Source organism: Orbicella franksi, chromosome 10, assembly GCF_964199315.1.
Source record: "Orbicella franksi chromosome 10, jaOrbFran1.1, whole genome shotgun sequence".
Classification (NCBI taxonomy): Eukaryota; Metazoa; Cnidaria; class Anthozoa; order Scleractinia; family Merulinidae; genus Orbicella; species Orbicella franksi.
Window position 1 is genome coordinate 19,447,082 of NC_138154.1, and position 20,309 is coordinate 19,467,390.

The window sequence follows — 20,309 nt, forward strand, 5'->3', positions numbered from 1 at the left end:
AGCGTGACAAAGCAAATACATAAGACGATCGGGCCACGAACTCAGAGCAACCCTCGTAAGGTCTCACATGAATGGCCCTATACTCTATGTGAGAACAATAAAACAAACAGCAGAAACAATGCACCTAGCCTAAAACAATAAAAGCTATACACAATGACGACAAATAGAATTACAAGCATGACAGCTGCTACACTTCTGCGGTCAACGCAGGAACAATTTTACGAAAGTTTCTGCCTTTAAGTTAAAATACAAAGACCATTATAAAAGCTATTTTTGTATTAGTTTATTTTCCTATCCCTTTACACGTTAGGTGAAACTACGCTTAGTAATATCTTTGCCTATTTTAACCGATTAAGCTCACACTTGCAGCGTGACATACGCTTACCAAGAAAGCCGTGAACAATATTAATCAAAGTTATTTTGTATGAATTGTAACATTAAAATGATGAAAATGAACTAAAATGCTGGAATCACTGTATTTCTTCTGAACTAATAACTGAAGGCCAAAAGCACGCTGTCCATCGTCCAAACAGGCACAGATCTGTAAAAATGTAAACAAATCCATTGAACACTGTACTTTTTCGTTGATTGTGGCTTCTCGATAGGTGGTAGTAGGTATTTGAGAAATCCCTGCTGTAGTGCAGCTGTCCTGTCTAGTCATTCTTTCCAGTAATTCTCCTATCCACGTGCCTCACGACCTTATCACGGTTTTCGACGCCATCTTGACGGGTAGGCAAAGCGGTCAGAGAAATTATAGGGTTTGTACGGGAATCCGATGGCAAATAACTTCAGTCCAAAATTGAATTTTACGCAATTTGTGAATCGAAACGTTAAAATACTAGGTAGAAGATTGTATTCTCCAAAATGGAAGGATTTAGCTTGGCTAGAAGACGCTCAGTTAATTTTTCTAATTTCCGATAATCTGCATTGTCTGTAATTTTTTTTCCCGAGAACCCTCGTCAGCCAAAGTTACACACAAATGTATGGAAAATAAGAAAAATTAACTAAGGCTACCCGTCAAGATGGCGTCGAAAACCGTGATAACTTTTGTATTGAACTTTTATCGGTAAATACACAACTTAGCTGTCAGTTTTCAGCGTTCTTTGTGACACTGCGCGTTTCTAACTCCCCCGATGGGTTGAACGCGTGAAAACAACCAAGAAGACTAACAAATACAAATATAATTTGTACTAGTTACATTACATTGCAAGAAGTCATAGTAATTGTTATCTTTAATATTCATTCATTATTTATTTAACTATTTATAAATGACTGATACCCGATCCCCGAACCTCGACTCGATTCTCCATCTTTGATCCTGAATCGAGCAGACAACATCAATTATCTTTCTCGCTGTAGCAAAGACGTTTGTGATATGAACTGATGTGCAATCATGTTAGCGGATATTTAACCAAATCGGAGAGGAACATGTAGACCGGACTCGACTGAGCGGAGTAAATCGAGCCTACCGTTCCATTAATAAAAAATATTACCCTCGACAATCGACCATTGACCCTTGGCAAAAAGATAGACTCCTCATACCCCCCTACTTTTCCGACATATGTCTCACTTCCAGAAGGCCAGTCTGGATTTCGGTTTTGTGTAACTTAAGTCATTTCGCTCTTTTCCTTTCAGTCACTGGACGCTAGGATTATAATTGGCGAGTTCGGTGACGTTGGAGCCAGAAACGTGTTCTGTGAGGTAAATAACCATTAGTTTACGAGAATACTCGAGTAGAGGCAATGAACTTTTTTACCGTTGTCTAGATTTTTTCATTCAAACAAAAAATAAGCCTCACCGCCCGATTTATCACGACAGATGTGGTAAATATGGGAAGCTTCATAAGAATCCTTTTCAAACTCTTGAAAATATGATAAAATATGTGACCCAAACTTGACAATTTGACAAAGAAATGTATGCCAGGGTTGCTCCTGACATACATTTCTTTGTCAAATTTGGCAAGTTAGGGTCCCATATTTTCACGAGTTTGAAAAGGACTCTTGTGCCACTTCCTGTATCTACCAAATTCGGCTTTATAAATTGATTTCTGAGGTGATTTTTTTGTTGATATCGCGTGGCATTGGTTAAAAGGTGCATCGCTCATGTCGAGTTGTATGTGCAGCTTAAGGCGATGACTGCCGGTAGACCTTCAGTTTTTAACACTAGTAACCTTTTATGTCGTTTAATTTCTTTGAATTGTGAAAAAAACAGTGAGTGTGTGAGCAACGTAAGGAAACAATTGTTGATAACTTATCGGTGGTCTAGAGGCTTCAAGTTCGAAAGGTGTTGGAAATCACCAGATCACTAGTCTCGTCTCAAATCTTTTATTCGTCACAAAGCTCACCAAAAATCTCAACCGTCACCGAACACGTTGTTTTTCTACTCTGAATTACAGATCATTCCTTATTGTAAACGTATTCTATGTTCACGTGATCAACTTGTCGCTCAAGCTTAGTTACATTAATCTGTTTGGTTGTTTATTACTGTCACGGTCCTTGTCGCGATATGAATTTCCTTTTTTGTCACGCACCTATGAGTAGCGCAGCCATGAATCGTTAACAAAGTACTGTTTCAGTGATCTTCAGGACGGTCTTCCAGTTTATCAATTTTACTTTTAAGGTCATTCCTTAGTAAAGAACCCGCCATAGATTTCCGATGAAACTTGGTATGCTTTTGTTACAGGACAAGGAGTTATTAAAAACGTAATACAAAGAGTGGATCACCGTGCTTGTTTTCATGCCACAATGCTAACAAATGTGGTTATTTAGGAGACTTTTGGTAATCTCCGTGCACAACAAATAAGCTCGATTATTTTTCAATGCAGCGCGTTATATCACACAGAGTTTTTTCTTTTCTTTCTTTCATTGTTTATTCATCTACGTCCCAGAAAAAAATGTCTTCAAATACCCTGCATTTTTTTATCATTTAAAGGAAACATAATTTGGACGTTGTTGGGCCCCTTATGTCTCCCTCTGTAGAATTTATTTCATTTGCCAAAAGGGTAGCCATAGATTTCTGCTAATTTTTTTCTCAGTTATTGAGGATACTGTTCTCATTGAAAAAGTGCAATAAAAAACATAGGTCACCATGCTCGTTAAAGAAAAAATGAGCATTTATTTCGCTGTCGAGCTTAGCTTAAGGGAAATCTCTTTCGTTGTGTAACTGCACGCGCTCATTTGCGCGCGCTAATGACGCAAAAATCGTGCATAGTAGGGATGCGGAATGCAATATTGAGAAATCACCTTAATGCCCTGGCCAAACGGAGCCGCAAGTAGACGCAAGTTCTGAACTTGCGTCTACTTACGACTCCGTTTGGCCAGGCCTCGCGTGCACTTGCGTTGACTTGCGAAGACTTGCGCTCACTTTGGTCGAGGTCAAATTTGCACGCAAGTCGACGCAAGTTTTTCACCGTTTGGCCACTCAACCCAAGTCAACGCAAGTTGAGAGGCGTCCATTAACCTATTATTAGCCAATCAAATATGGGATATGTCTGCCTTGAAATGGGTTTTATTGCGACTTGCAGGTACTTGCGAGGAAACTTGCGAGTCCGTTTAGCCACCCAACGCAACTCTCTACGCAAGATCAACTTGCGGCTGCTTGCGATTACTTGCGAGTCCGTTTGGCCAGGGCTTAAGGTGGCTCCCTAGAGTATTTACGAACACCCTCCCTATAGAGCACGACTTAGAAAAGGAAACTTAGTTAATTTCTCTTAAAGTTTTCCTCGTAGAGATTTACCAGTGTGGATATTGTTAAAATAAGGCTTATTTTATGGTTGTCAATTTTTGGTTTAAGGCCGTTACCATGGCAACATCCCATCTAATGACAGGCAGATATATTCCTCATTTCCGCCTGAACTCCTTAATATTTATTAATTTTTTCCTTCGGAGAAATGTTTTCATACTTTGCCACATTATGGAAATGATATTGCCTGACATTTTGAATTCGTAAAAAGTAAAGGTTGTTCAGACGGTTTTTGCAATATTCTGTAATTTGTCAGTCTTCTAGATTTATCTTTTTCTCAGCTCGTGAGCGGGCGCAATTCAACAAATCCTACAATTTGATTGGTTCCGGGAGAGGGCGGAATTTTCTCATCCGGACCGCCACAGCGGGCGGAATCCGTCGAGTTGATCTATTTTCGTGAACGAATTAGCGGTAATCGTCAATTTTTCGCCCTTTTCACACTTCCATCGACGATTAATCAACGCAATTTTATCTCTACTCACCTTTAAATGGCAAGGAAAGTCACTGCAAGTAAATTCAATTGAGTTTTTTGAAGTTGTGAGAGTTTGTTTGGCTGTTTGTAGCTCGGCGCTGTAATGGCGAGTAATCCTGTGTGTCTCTCTCTATACAATTTTAATTAAAAAATGACTCAATTTAAGTCGAGTTTACCTCTCTGATCGTTGCTGTATTTGAGAGAATTTCTGTGGAATACACTTAACAAATTTCCTCGCTATTTGCTACTCAATTTACGGTAGGAAACTCTGATTTCGAGTTATTCGTAACGACTGACAGAAATTGTTTCTGTAGTACAACTTCAATCTTTGCACGAAATCTCACACCGGAAAAACACTTTCCGAGAACTTAATTGGTGAACTAAATGCCACTAACATAAAGTAGTTCGAAATAAATCTGTTCTTTAATACATCTTACCTTGTCTAGTATCCGAGTTACTCGTTCGTTCGCTAGTTAGACTTTTTTAGGATTGGTTTGTGCACGGCGCGTAAGCCAATTCAATGACAAAGTTGCATAAACAAACCCACTTGTAAGCCATTTTACCGCAAGAAAAAAATATAAAGATGTTACTGTCCGGCTTAGGGTCGGTCCGTATAGGGAAAAACTGTGACCTCGGGCTTGAAAATGCTGCCCGAGGCCTGCGGCCTCGGGTAGCATTTTCAAGACCTCGGTCACAGTTTTTCCCTATACGGACCTCCCAGCCGGCCAATAACATATATATATTAGATTAGCTCTGACAGATTTTAACAAAAATAGGGTATTTTATAGGATTTGTAAGTGGTTACAACTGAGCCGAATTTAAAAAAAAATTCCCCGAAGGAAACGCGGGAAAATTTATTGTCAGTTTTGCTTTTTGTCCTCATGTTGACGTCATAAAGATCGAAAAACACTGATGTTTTCCTTTGAGCGCGCGCATATTACTTGAGCTTTCGTCCCATTCGCGCGTGCAATCGTAACACTACAGGGAGCCGCCTTAAGGACGTTCGCGCGAAAATTTTCCAGCATTGATTTTTTTCTGAGACTTTTACCACTGTCAGATGATGAGTTAGTTATGTCAGAAATTTTAAAAAAATGGGGGGTCACCGACTTCCTTTTGGAGAGAACATGCTCAGAAGAACACCCTAAATCTCAAAAAATCGGGCTTCGTTAGCGAATAAGGCCACAGTGTCTGAAAGCCCCAAAATATTGCAATTAGATCTTTGATGTGAAATGTTCTCTGCCAAATATTGTTTAAGAGTCCCTGTCCATAAAAATGGAAAATAACTCGGCAAGGGTCGAAAATTCGATTTCGCTCATATTTTCATGGTAGATAGGCTTGGGCATGACAAAAACTACTGGATAGTTTTTTTGGCAAAATATCCTTTTATTTCAAAGAAATATGCAAATTACCAAATTCCGTTAAAATCGTCATTTGACGCAACATTTTATTAAGCAAGTTTGAGAGCCTCGCATGCAACACTACATCATTCTTCCGTCTTTAAAACACTCAAATATTTTTGTGCAATGTTTAAATGTGTACTGGGTTGATTTTAGGGAAAGTTGCGTTGTCGTTTTGGGTGCAAAATAATTAAATTTCGAAGACATGTATTTCATTCACTTAAAAGTACGTCGTTAATATAATTAATTTTCACCATGTGCGAAACCTTCAAATGGATCAAGCTTCTGGTGGTTGAATTGCAGAAGGATGGTCTACAGATTCCTGTAAAAATTTCTTTGGGCAAATGATTGTGAGCGACGCGAGAGCTTTTCAAAGTACGTCAAAAATGCAAACATTTGGCCATCCGTCGTCAAATTTCAATTTACGGGTTAGACGTATATTTTAGCATGCGCCACATGACTTGACCTATGTTAAGTTGAAATAGACACAGAGCTGATAATTTCGAAATGTTCTAACCTCATTTGCTGTAAAAGGCAGGTCCAAAGCCGATTTGACGTGCTTCTCTCACCATTCGTCGCACATAAAGCAGAAGTTTACTTTTGTTTACATAACGTCCGATGTACATCGCCAACTGTCAACTTATTTAACGGTCGAATACCATGAATCTGTGACCCTCTTTCGACACATATGATCACCACTGCATCTAAGTCAAAAACGGCTAAGTCATTTGTAGATAGTTGCTTGCTTTGCACTACACCAAACTATTACGTTTGATCATCATGGTTTGATGGCTTGAATCCTTGCTTGAAGCGGTTCCTTGTTCGTCACGCAATGCTGTCATCCCATTTTAGGGGGTAGGGGTAGGATAATTTCTATCCTAATACGTAAGGCTCTGTAAGGCTTGGAATCGCTGGGAGCACACAATCGTGTTGAGTAGGAAGAGATTGAATTAAGAAATGAAAAGAATGAATAGTTTACCATTGCCCCTGTTGTTATCTTTTACTCGACCACCGCTACCTACATGCCCTGCGTAATACTGTAACGCTAAACTCATACCTAGGTCTTTTCGCGCTATGCAATTATTTTTGGTTTATACATGTAATACAGTGGGCTACCCCCGGGGAAATGGGTGGTGACCGCTTAATGGGGCTAGCCGCTTAAATAGAGGTTGGTGTACCTTGAATATTTAATTTTTCACTGTCGGGCTATAAATCTCTTGGCGAACATGGAGTCAATTCAAGACAATCATGATAGACGTGTGTTTGAATTATCACTCGTCATGCACTTCAGTTTCAGACTCTTATCTGCCATCGCCCTTTCCAAAACAAAGTTCTTAAATTTTGTGTGGCCGCTTAATAGGGGTAAAGACAATAATGAAAACCCTTATCGGAATAACCAAATGGTGGCCGCGGAGGTAACCTGTCAATAGGTGTTTTACTTACAATATTTTACTGACGATAATTTTGGACTGTATTGACAACAGTCCACTATTTTCTGTTACATACCAATGCCTCGCCACCAAGCAAACAAAATACGCCAAATAAAATGGCATGGCCAGGGCTATTTACTCACGTAATTACTAATTAAATTTAGTCTGTTTTTCTCACGAATTAGACAAGTTGTGATTTCCTATTTTTATTTCAGGTAGTTCTTGCTTCGTTGATCTATAATTTGTTTACGGCGGTTTTCTCAAAATTCTAGTGAGTACAGGCTCTAGCTTTATCAGCTGTTGTCTGAAACGTCAGAACGTACAACAAACGTGACTTGGACCGACGCAACGTACACTATGGAACACGATTATATAAATATACACATATTATTATATATATGAACAAACAGATGAACAATGATTAAATTGTTTCACTTATCCTGAGAGTACTCTATACAAAACAGATTATAATGTGCAGCGTATGCCGTGACAGCATTGCGTGACGAACAAATAACGGCTGTAAGATTGTGCTGCGCCGACACGTTTATCAACAATGGTCAGCAATCGATCAAACGCAATATTTTGGAGAGGCATAAAGCAAGCAGCTATCTACAAATGACTCAGCCGTTTTAGACTTAGATGCAGTGATGTTCATCTGCGCAGAAAGATGGTGAAAAATTAAATATTCAAGGTACACCAACCTCTATTTAAGCGGCTAGCCCCATTAAGCGGTCACCACCCATTTCCCCGGGGGTAGCCCACTGTATTACATGTATAAACCAAAAATAATTGCATAGCGCGAAAAGACCTAGGTATGAGTTTAGCGTTACAGTATTACGCAGGGCATGTAGGTAGCGGTGGTCGAGTAAAAGATAACAACAGGGGCAATGGTAAACTATTCATTCTTTTCATTTCTTAATTCAATCTCTTCCTACTCAACACGATTGTGTGCTCCCAGCGATTCCAAGCCTTACAGAGCCTTACGTATTAGGATAGAAATTATCCTACCCCTACCCCCTAAAATGGGATGACAGCATTGCGTGACGAACAAGGAACCGCTTCAAGCAAGGATTCAAGCCATCAAACCATGATGATCAAACGTAATAGTTTGGTGTAGTGCAAAGCAAGCAACTATCTACAAATGACTTAGCCGTTTTTGACTTAGATGCAGTGGTGATCATATGTGTCGAAAGAGGGTCACAGATTCATGGTATTCGACCGTTAAATAAGTTGACAGTTGGCGATGTACATCGGACGTTATGTAAACAAAAGTAAACTTCTGCTTTATGTGCGACGAATGGTGAGAGAAGCACGTCAAATCGGCTTTGGACCTGCCTTTTACAGCAAATGAGGTTAGAACATTTCGAAATTATCAGCTCTGTGTCTATTTCAACTTAACATAGGTCAAGTCATGTGGCGCATGCTAAAATATACGTCTAACCCGTAAATTGAAATTTGACGACGGATGGCCAAATGTTTGCATTTTTGACGTACTTTGAAAAGCTCTCGCGTCGCTCACAATCATTTGCCCAAAGAAATTTTTACAGGAATCTGTAGACCATCCTTCTGCAATTCAACCACCAGAAGCTTGATCCATTTGAAGGTTTCGCACATGGTGAAAATTAATTATATTAACGACGTACTTTTAAGTGAATGAAATACATGTCTTCGAAATTTAATTATTTTGCACCCAAAACGACAACGCAACTTTCCCTAAAATCAACCCAGTACACATTTAAACATTGCACAAAAATATTTGAGTGTTTTAAAGACGGAAGAATGATGTAGTGTTGCATGCGAGGCTCTCAAACTTGCTTAACAAAATGGTGCGTCAAATGACGATTTTAACGGAATTTGGTAATTTGCATATTTCTTTGAAATAAAAGGATATTTTGCCAAAAAAAACTATCCAGTAGTTTTTGTCATGCCCAAGCCTATCTACCATAAGAATATAAGCGAAATCGAATTTTCGACCCTTGCCGCGAAATTAAGAATTTGTCTGATTTTTACAGGCAGGCACTCTTAAGTGGACCTATTAAGTGAATTTAGTCAACTGGTGAGGTTCCTGAAAGAACAAGTTCGCATTTAGCGACCATAGTCTCACGAGCCTTGCAGCCACACGATGGCAAGATTCGATGTCCCGTGGACAGAAATCTTGAGATTTTTTTTAACTTCCCACATTGATTTTTTGTTCATTTTTGGACAATGTGGAGATGATTGTACATAAAATCTGTTTCTGGAAAGAAAAGTAGGGGTCACGTCAAGATCGCTAAATCCAGGCAAAGCTATAGCAATGGCCATCTGCCCTATCATTGTTCGTTTCATTACTTAGCGTGCGGTCTCATGCCCGACGTGGCGTGTGAATTTGCGTGTGCAGTAAGGATGCGCAGAAACAATTAGCGCGAACGTCCTTAAGGACCCGTAAACTGATCTTTTCCAGCCGTCGCTAAGAAAAATTTATTCTCATATGACCTCATCATTTTTAGTTAGTTCAGGGTTATTTCATGTGTTTTAACTTTTTCATTATCGGTAACACTAGTGATGACGTCATCAAGCCACGCGCATGGTCACGTAACTAATACTGGAATAAACGCAAAAGCTCCCAGGCAAATTACTTTATCGGGATTTTTTTCATTGATTTAATATTTTAATTTAAATCCTCATTACCCAATGCAAAGGTTTTGTTTCACTTCTAAAAGGTCAGATTTTGAGAGAATTTCAAAATACTGAAAAATTGGTAATTTTCTAAAAAAAAAAAAAAAAGCATGATTTCGAAAGAGGAATGCATAGCTATGTTGCCAACGTTGACTGTAATTGAATTCCGTCAAAAAAGGTTGGATTTAATGAAATACCGGGTTTTCTTTAGCATTCAATGAGACCGGAAGTGCGCCCGATATATATTGGAAGTTACCCCAGAAGCGCGTGCGCAATTTACACTACTAGCACACTTCGGTAAGATCAAACAAAGCCACACGGAGTTAGTGTTTTTCTTTCTATTGCTCTTGTTTTCCTGTCTTTCTCTTATTTTGTCTTTGCTTGTACTTTTTTTACTTTGAATTTTGTGAAACACAAAGAAAAACATCTAAAATGTAAGCGAATTTTTGAAGTTATTGAGTTGTTTTTATTTTCCGCGCTCAGGCTGACGTAAGTAACCGGAAGTGAAATTTCACCTCGCGCGCAAAAATCGGTTAATGGGCCCTTAGGGGGCTTACTACGGTTTTTTGGAGACTATTATCGCGCGCTATGATTGCTTGCCAGACGTCAGTATTAATTGCGCGTGCACAAATGACGCAAGCAACCCTAAGAAGAAACGAAAACCACTTCAGCACTTGAAAGGCGTTAAATCACTTCGGCATACGTAGCAATAGTTTCAAACTCCGTTCAAACATGTGTTTAAGCCTAGGGCGAAAGCATTATGACATAAAAGTTCGATAAATAACCGGTAAAAGAGCTCTAAATTACTATTGCTTTCTCGCGCGCGATACATCGCGTCACATGAGCGCGCGCTTAAATAAAGGGCATGGGCAATTAAATTCTCGTCCACGGTTGTAAAAGCCAGGTTTTGATCGAGGGTTGCTCGAAAACCTACCATACAACCCATGATGAAATTTCCACAGTTGATTTGTAGGGGTAAGTAACATTGAGAGCCAAAATTTTTAAAAAATCTGTAAGACAGATTTTGAGCTATTTTTGATTTCACATTTTCTTAGTTTGCGAAAAATCTGTCGTACAGATTTTTATTTTACTCTGCATGAATGTTAAATCAGAGCCAATTTCTTATTCCTGAAATGTTGAGGTGGGGTCATGCGAGTAGATTTTGAGAAAAACGTGATTAAACCTACTAGTGCCCAGTCTCTCTTCAAGTACTCGGTCGATTATTTTGGCCATTTGTTGACGTTTAATTGTTCAAGTTTTTTAATTGTTCAAGTTTTTTTTACCACAGAATGGTAAAAGACTTAAGTAAACAGTAAATAGAGAAAGGAAATACATCTTGGAACATTTTTCAAAAGAGTTAGAAGTTGGACTTTATAATCCATCAAAACTGTAGTAAGCAACATCAGAGCGGCTCCCTATTTTACGATATCATTTCCATAATGTGGCAAAGTATGAAAAGATTTCACCGAAGGAAGAAATAAGTAGATATCAAGGAATTTAGGCGGAAATGAGGAATATATCTACCTGTCATTAGATGGAATGTTGCCATGGTAACGGCCTTAAACCAAAAATTGACAACCAAAACATAAGCCTTATTTTAACAATATCCATACTGGGAAATCTCTACGGGGAAACTTTCAGAGAAATTCACTAAGTTTCCTTTTCTAACTCGCCCTCTATAGGGAGGGTGTTCGTAAATACTCTAGGGAGCCACCTTAAGCAGTACTTGATTGATGTTGTATTGATAGGCCTTTAAAAAGAAGATGTATGGATCGCGCTATGCTTGGATAATATTTGGCGGGGTTAGGCCAGGTCAAATTTTTCCCGGAGATTCCAAGCCTAATGGTTCTGTAGAGTGTACAAGTAACGAACTGAAAGAAGCATCCGACCGTCATATATCAACGTTTAAGCTAGACATCCGTCAGGATAATCAAAAGACACTGTCTGGAATGGTAAGTTATTAATATTTATAAAATAACTGAAATACTACGCACGCTCTGATTGGTCAATGTTGTTGCTAAACCTATGTTCTAAAGTTCGTAAAATGGCCTTTTCCAACCTTTTCCATGTTCACGACAGAGGAACAGCGGACAACGGGTGGGTTGGCTTCTGACGTCATTTCGGGAATGACAATGTTTTGCTTCTGAGAAGAATACCTGCGAAGATGCGATAGTGTGTGTCAAAATTGTTGCAGAATGCAAGGAAGATGTGTTGCTAGAGGCTGTAGCAATGCAGGAAGCTTAGGACAGAGTATTCTTCCCTGGAGGGTAGTCCCAGAAAAGTTGGGTGGGGGTGTGCGGTTCACTTCCCAAAACCCGTACCCTATTTACGACCAAAACCTGCTTTATTTCGCTACCCTATTGCCGCTTTTCACGTGACGTCATCATTTTCCAAAATAAGAAATTACCAATCCTTCTGAAGTTTTAGTTTCATCAGATGGAAGACCCTCTAATAACTTAATGTTTTGCGGCGTTTAAGCTCCACAGGGATCCTCATTTTGAAATAAGGCACGTTTGAATTTCCAAGTTTATGCGTTGCGTGACATTAAAATGGCAGCCCGATAAGGCTTTCGAGTAGTCAAAAAGATGAGTTATTGCTCAAGTTTTTGCTAACTAAACAGTTGTTGCTCTATAAAAGTGTTAATTTCAATGTTTCGGAGATCTAGAGTAATAACTTTTCGTTTCAATGGCAAAACTCGATGATAGATGTTTCTGTTACTTTACGGCCGCCGTGTTTGTGTCCCTCCGAGGGGCACAAACATGGCGACTTCGAATTCATACAAAGCTCCGTAAATTTGAGTGCAACACTTCTCCGAATAACGGGAGAATGAAAAACTGCACAGAGCTAAATCTTGGCAAGGTTGTTTATATATCAATCATCTTTCATATCCCAGCTTCTTGACTTAATTTATTTAATAGTTATGATTTTTATTTTTGATGGGGGGACACTGCAAACCGTTGCGGCTGGCACAGTTACCCTAAACATAAGTTATGAGGGGCGTAGCCGGCCATTGTTTCCATTTAAGCCCAAGTTGTACAGCGTAAGTCGTATATCAAATTTGGCACACGTCAAAAACAACAACAACAACAACAGTCAACTAAATTTTCGTGCGCAAAAAACTATTTCAAAGTTCTGCTTTGTTAATAACCTTTCAGCACTTTTTCTTGTGTATAAAATTGAAAGTATTACTTAGTTTTTCAACCAACAACCGAGCCGAATGCTATTTTCACTTGTGAAAATATCATGTTCTCGCGCCAAAGCTCACCTGGTATTTCATGGTGGTTGGAAAAGAAAATGGTTTCGTGACCTTTCTTGATTTCCAGCCCCAACAGAAGAAGAAATGTTGGCAGTCTACAAAGCGGCTGTCACTACTAGGACAAAGAGAACTTCAGAACTCGCCTAAAAGTATTTCTTGTTTTAGACACAAGGTTATCAGTGAAAAACCGACAGAAAACTATTTGTTTACAATATACAGCCAACAACAACTTCGACAAAGCAACTTAAGTGTTATTGCTTTTAGAGATAAGCCAAATTAAAACAAGAAAATTCATAAAATGTCTCACCGCGGCATGGTTTCAAATCAGGGAAACGTTACAACTCGTATTGAAGATATCTCGCCGAAGCAACTTTAAAACAAATTTTATAGAAAACGCGACGACCGTTTCTACAACAAAGAATCGCTTACCGCAATTTGGTAATTCATTTCTGTATGAATCTTCCTGGCAGAAACTTCCAGCACAAGTTGCTAAGAGTCCCTGTCCTTAAATATGATAATAACTCGGCAAGGGTCGAAAATTCGATTTCGCTCGTATTTTTATGGTAGATAGGCTAGGGCATGACAAAAGCTACTGGTAGCTTTTTTGGCAAAATAGCCTTTTACTTCAAAGAAAAATGTAAATTACCAAATTCCGTTAAAATCTTCATTTGACGTGCCATTTTATAAAACATGTTCGAGAGTGTCGTATGCAAAACCGCATGAATCTTTCGTCTTTAAAACACTCAAATAGTTTTGTGCAATGCTTAAATGTGTACTGGGTTGATTCAGGGGAATGTTGCGTTGTCTTTCTGGGTGCAAAATAATTGAATTTCGAAGACATGTATTTCATTTACTTAAAAGTACTTCGTAAATATAATTAATTTTCACCATGTGCGAAACGTTGAAATGAATCAAACTTCTGGTGGTTGAATTGTGGAAGGATGGTCTACAGATTTCTGTAAACATTTCTTCGGGCAAATGATTGTGAGCGACGCAAGAGCTTTTCAAAATACGTTAAAAATGCAAATTTTTGACCTACCGTCGTCAAATTTCATTTTACGGGTTAGACATATATTTTAGCACGCGACACATTTCTTGACCTACATTAAGCTGAAATAGACACAGACCTAATAATTTCGAAATGCTCTAACCTTGTTTGCTAAAAAAACGCAGGTCCAAAAGCCGATTTAACGTGTTTCTCTCACCATTCGTCATAGTTGTTTTCTGATGTGAAGTATATATGAAATAATTCATACTTGAACTGCGGTTTTAGATGAAAGTGAAGAATCATCATCGCAGTAAATTTTCCAATTTAAGCAATTGGAAAGAAGAAGCCTGAAAAAAATCAGGGCTTCAACGAGATTCGAACCCGTGACCTCCGCGATACCGGTGCGATGCTCTACCAACTGAACTATGAAGCCACACATTGGGAGCGAGGTCAATTAATTGAGTTCATATCTTCCCGTAAGGAGTGAAGTGATGTGAAGTATATATGAAATGATTCATACTTGAACTGCGGTTGTAGATGAAAGTGAAGAATGATTATCGCAGTAAATTTTCCAATTTAAGCAATTGGAAAGAAGAAGTTGGTAGAGCATCGCACCGGTATCGCGGAGGTCACGGGTTCGAATCCCGTTGAAGCCCTGATTTTTTTTTCAGGCTTCGTCCTTCCAATTGCTTAAATTGTAAAATTTACTGCGATGATCATTCTTCACTTTTTGCAGTTGTTTTCTGTTCGGCAGGCATATTTTGCAGGTTGCAGGTTGAAATTTAATTATAACTGGAAAACCGCTGGCACTTAAAAGAAACGTACAGGTGGTAGACTTACCGTGACTGTTACATGACGCTGTTTACAATCACTCAGAAAGGTGGCTTCCGCCTAAGTGCCAAACCGGCCGAAGCGATGGGAGGAGAGTATATTCCCCTGATTTTGAGCCTGCAATGGATCATTGTTTTTGAAGAAACATCTGAAATATCATCTGAAATATATGCTGAATTTGGTTTCTTCGCTGTGAGTACCAAAATGAAAGCATACTGAGCTTGTGCTATTATATTCCGTCGGTTAAAATCTTATATTATTTTATTTCTTTATTTATTTGCTTCATTTGTGATGGCAATCTTCTGTTGTTGAGGGAAGACCCGAGCCAGATCTGGAATCGGTGGAAACATCTGTGGAGCGGCCATCCAAATGGCTTTGAAGAGATTTCACTGGTCTCGGTGTGTCGATCGATAAATACTTACATGTATAGCGGATCGATCGTGTTTTCACTATGTGAAAGAGACGAACTACCTTATGTAAGAACCCCTGACGAGTATATAGGTTATTAATTCTTTTTCCTGCCAGCGGTTTTCCAGTTATAATTAAATTTCAACCTGCAAACTGTAACCTGCAACCTGCAAAATATACCTCCCGTTTTCTGTTTAAACTACGTTCGATGTACATCGCCAACTGTCAACGTATTTAATGGTCGAATACCATGAATCTGTGATCATCTTTCGGCGCATATGATTACCACTACATCCAAGTCAAAAACGGCTAAGTCAGACAGTTGCTTGCTTAGCGCTGCACCAAAATATTACTTTTGATCGATTGCTGACCGTTGCATGCTGCTATAAAACGTGTCGGCAATCTTTGCAGCCGTCCGTTATCTTATTGTCACGCAATGCTGTCACTAGGGTACTAATTCTTACATAACACATAATCTCCTGTCATATTTTTTTGGCTCAGTACCCTAAAAGATCTCTCCCGCTGTAGACATTTTGACGCTGAACATCCTAAGAGGTACTAAAACCGCGTTTTTAAACCCTACGAAGAGCATCCCGGTCATTTTTATATGGAAGCTAACCCCCCCCCCCCCCCACCCACCCCCGCGGGAGGTCTAGCAGCAGGTGCAAGGAGATATTTCCGCCCATGGTAAAGGCAAATGACCGTTACTAAAAGGTGAAAGAGGGTTGGGAAAGAAGGAGTCAGAAGTAATCTTACGCAAAATTGGTTCGTTCGCACAAGTTGGGTCAGGTACCATACGCGTCATCCAGCGCGCACTCGCGCTCTCCCCCCTCTGCAACACATGTTTTCTGACATGACAAGTCTTTAAAAAATCCTTTCTCAGCTCCCAATTGTTACCACGGAATCTCTTTAAAACGCTTCAGGTGTTAATTTTGTTTCCGTGCGGAGATCGGGCGTCATCGGACACTACTAAAAACTGCAAACCAGCGGAGGGGCTTGCGAAGATTTGTCGTGTCAAAAAAGCATGTGCGGGAGAGGGAGGGGAGTGCGAGCGCGCTGGATGACGCGTTTGGTATTAGGTAGCCTGCAGAACAGGCGTCATTTTTTTGCGTATTTTAGGCGAACAGAGGCGAAAGCGAGGCGAGCGCGAAGCGCGAGTCACGCGCGAGGGGAAGAGAGGAAGAGCGCTTTTCCCCTCGCGCGCGACTCGCGCTTCGCGCTCGCCTCGCTTTAGCCTCTTCGCCTAAAATACGCAAAAAAAAATACGCCTGTTCTGCAGGCTAGGGACTAGGGTACGATCATGTTGCGAAAAGCGACTTCAGAAAAAAAAAACTTTACAAAAGAGGCTAAAATTCTCTGACTGTGGTAAAAGTATTCGAAAACAAACTCAGCCAAGTTGTAAAAACATCTTACGACTTCGTTTTGTGTTGGTTTGGTTTCGTGGACACAGTGAAATTCTATTTTTACCGGCCATCTCTATTAAGCGGCCGCGATCACCTTCTGGTGGTCCCGATGTGGGTTTTTTTTTTTATTGTCTTTACCCCTATTAAACGGCCGCGGCCACCCAAAATTTCAAAACTTTAGTTTGGAAAAGGCGATTGCAGATAAGAGTCCAAAATTGAAGGTGACGAGTGATAATTCAAACACATGTTTCTTGATATCATGATTGTCTTGACGTGACTCCATGTTCACTAAGAAATTAACCCGATGGTGAAAAATATTCAAGGTACACTAATCTTTATTTAGCGGCCAACTTTTATTAAGCGGGCACCTCCTCTTTCCCCGAGGGTGGCCGCTTTACAGGGGTTCCACTGTATTATATGTGAACCAAAAAAGTTGCACTATTCATTCTTTTCATTCCTTTATTTAATCTCTTTCTACTCAACAAGATTGTGTGCTCGCTCCCCATGGCTCAAAGCCTTAGGATAGAAACTTGTCCTACCCCTACCCCCCAAAATGGGATGACAGCATTACGTGGCGAACAAATAAGGAAACCGCTGAAAGGATTCAAGGATTCAAGCAGCAATCGATTAACAGCTGTATCGGAGGGTGTAATTTGCAGGTTGCAGGTCCAATAATAATAATAATAACAATAATAATGATAATAATAATGATAATAATAATAATAATAATAACAATAATAATAATAATAATTGCAGGAATCACAGCAAACTTGAGGGAGTATAAACACTTAAACACTTATGCACTTATGAATGTACATACAGGCTATGAATGTCCTTCACCCAAAGATAGTTCCACAGATAGTTCCGAAATAGTGCTGAGCTTATGGTTAAGCAAGCAGAGTTATCTTGTCCCATTTGATTGGTTCATGGACAATACACAATAAATTTGATTGGTCCGCATAAAGGCTTGCATATACACTGAACCGCGAAAATAAGATAAGACTTAACCATAAACGTGAACTTTAGTATCAAGGTTTATTACATTCTAGACATTCTAATTACTTTTAAAACAAATTCTGCACTACTTTGATTACCTTAGAACTTAGACTTCTTACAAGCTTAACCTTGCAATGTTCGGCGACTGAAAATTCAAGTTCACGATAATAATTGTTGCTGTTGTAGCCCTAATGATCTCAAAAATAATTAGCATAAAGTTAATTAAATTACCCGGATACTCGTGTAAATTAAGATTACTTTGCTGATGAACGTCACAGCACCAATATGAACACCAGTGGAGAGTTGATCATTAACTACTACAAGACAGTCTTGCCAATAAAACACTTCTGGGAATTTTAAATTTTAACATCCGGTATTTATTTATTTATTTATTTATTTATTTGTTTATTTATTTATTTACACTCATTATTATTATCTTTATTCGACCTTCAACCTGCGACCTGCGACCTGCAACTTGCAACCTGCAAATTACACCCTCCGCAGCTGTATCAAACGTATTTGTATTTTAGTGTAGTGCAAAGTAAGCAACTATCTACGAATGACTCGGCCGTTTTTGACTTAGATGTAGTGGCGATCAAATGCGCCGAAAGATGATCACAGATTCACGGTGTTCGACCATCAAATACGTTTACAATTGGAGATGTACATGGGACGTAGTTTAAACAGAAAACAACTTTACTGCTGGCTGACAAAATCACTTACATCAAACATAGTCCTTTCCTCCACAAGCGTTGTACATCTCTTGATCACTCAACTCCATATTCCCCCATATGTTTTCCGTTTCTTTCACGATCTTAACGATCAAACAAATCACCAAAGATAAAAATAATGCTTTAACTGCCTTAATTCATTTGAAGTAAAGATTCTATTGTCTTTACACGTGAAGAGTCCCTGAACATAACGGCACGATAAGAGCATGTTTCGTTCAGAAGATGAGGGATGTGGAGTTGAGTGATCAAGAGATGTACAACGCTTTTGGAGGAAAGGACTATGTTTGATGTAAGTGACTTTGTTTGCGTCGAAAACTGCTTTTAATTCGAGCGGCTGTTTTATTTGAAGCGATTAGTCTGTAGTGTCTGTAAATGAGGTTAGACCTTTACTTCAAGCAAAAAGATACGAATCCTTCCCAGTCTCACCAAAACACTTTAAGGGATGGTAGGTACAGCCCATTCATTAATACATCAAAGCGTGCGTTATTCTGAATAACAATAGGGACAACAAAGCACACGGCGATTTGATTAAGCGCTGCGTAAAATGTTCAGATAACATTTACAGGCCTAAAACAATTCAATAAGTAAAAAATCGATTCCTTGCCTCTTAAACTCCTACGAATCAACTAAAAACAAGAATAAAAACAATACGAATCCTTCCCAGTCTCACCGAAACACTTCAAGAGATGGTAGGTACAGCCCATTCATTAATGTATCAAAGCGCGTGGTGTTCTGAATAAGCATAGGGACAACAAAGCACATGGTAATTTGATTAAGCGCTGAGCGCCGAAGGTTATAAATACTTCAGTATTTTTACTCCAAGTATGACAATTGAAATTGACGATAAAGAGTGACAAAGAGCTCGATGCTTTAATTTCACAAGCGCTTTTGGAAAATGAGAGATCCCTCTCTTCCCAACAACTCTTTAGTTGATGGTACACCACCGCCAATGGTGGATTCCGCAATGGTAATTACAATTGTGGAGAGAAGAAGAAGAAATAATGAGAATGGAATCAAAAGGAAGATAGAGAGAATGTTGAAAGAAGAGAGAATGCATAAAATAATTACAGAACTTAGCAAGGAAATGGATGCGAGGAAGAGACAATGGCTCGATTTAGCTCGCAGGAACGAACAATGCAGACGAGAAGACACGGTGGTGGAGTTGACGGGAGACTATCAACGTGCTATTGAACAAACTGAGGATATGATAATGGAACTTGACAATTTTTATTTGGAAGTTCTTTTGATTGATGTTTTTCCAAAGAGTAAGATTCAGTCTAACATAAATTCAGCTTGAATTCTAAAAATTGTGAAATTCTTAATTCTGAAATTAAGTGAAGACGATAGGAACCAGTCGTTTTTACTCGATCAACACTGCAACGAGGTTAATGACGTCATATCTTGTAACGTTAACACAAACGTTTTGATATTAAATTTCGTTACATTTGACATTGTGTGATGTTTGGTTTAACGCCCTCCTTAAGAGAGGGAGACTGGGGAAGCCCAACTCTAAGTACTTTAATTCATTCTGATTTCTTTCCTCTGGTTGGATACCGATGAGGTCATTGCCCCATGATGCTTTGGGACAGCCTCCCTATAGTCAGACATCGAGCCCACGTCACTCAGTCTTCAAGATGGTGGCAGACTGGGTGGACTTATGTTGTTTTTGGGCAAGACACTGTAAGTATCTGTTTATTGATTTATTCTTGATTTGCCTTAAAAGAGGGAGACTGGGGAAGCCCAACTGTAAGTACATTAATCCATTCTGATTTCTTTCCTCTGGTTGGATACCGATGAGGTGGTTGCCCCATGATGCTTTGGGACAGCCTCCCTATAGTCAGACTTCGAACCCAAGTCTGTCAGTCTTCAAGATGGTGGCAGACTGGGTGGACGTATCTTGTGTGTGAGCAGGACACTGGAAGTATTGTTTATCGATTTTTTAACGATTGTGTCACTATGGAAATCCGTGAGACCGATAACAGTCCTCCGTCGAGGCTATTG

General features: G+C 39.4%; 1 protein-coding gene across 2 annotated transcripts in view; it reads left to right on the forward strand.

Moving 5' to 3' along the window:
- LOC145500817 (gamma-aminobutyric acid type B receptor subunit 1-like) overlaps nt 1–20,309 on the forward strand; it is a 39,963-nt gene that overhangs the window by 16,522 nt on the left and 3,132 nt on the right. For both annotated transcript variants that reach the window (XM_081480354.1, XM_081480353.1), the window contains 2 exons: nt 1,636–1,701; nt 11,444–11,647. In XM_081480354.1, the coding sequence (XP_081336480.1) occupies nt 1,636–1,701; nt 11,444–11,647 (270 nt within the window). The remainder of the gene's footprint in view (nt 1–1,635; nt 1,702–11,443; nt 11,648–20,309) is intronic.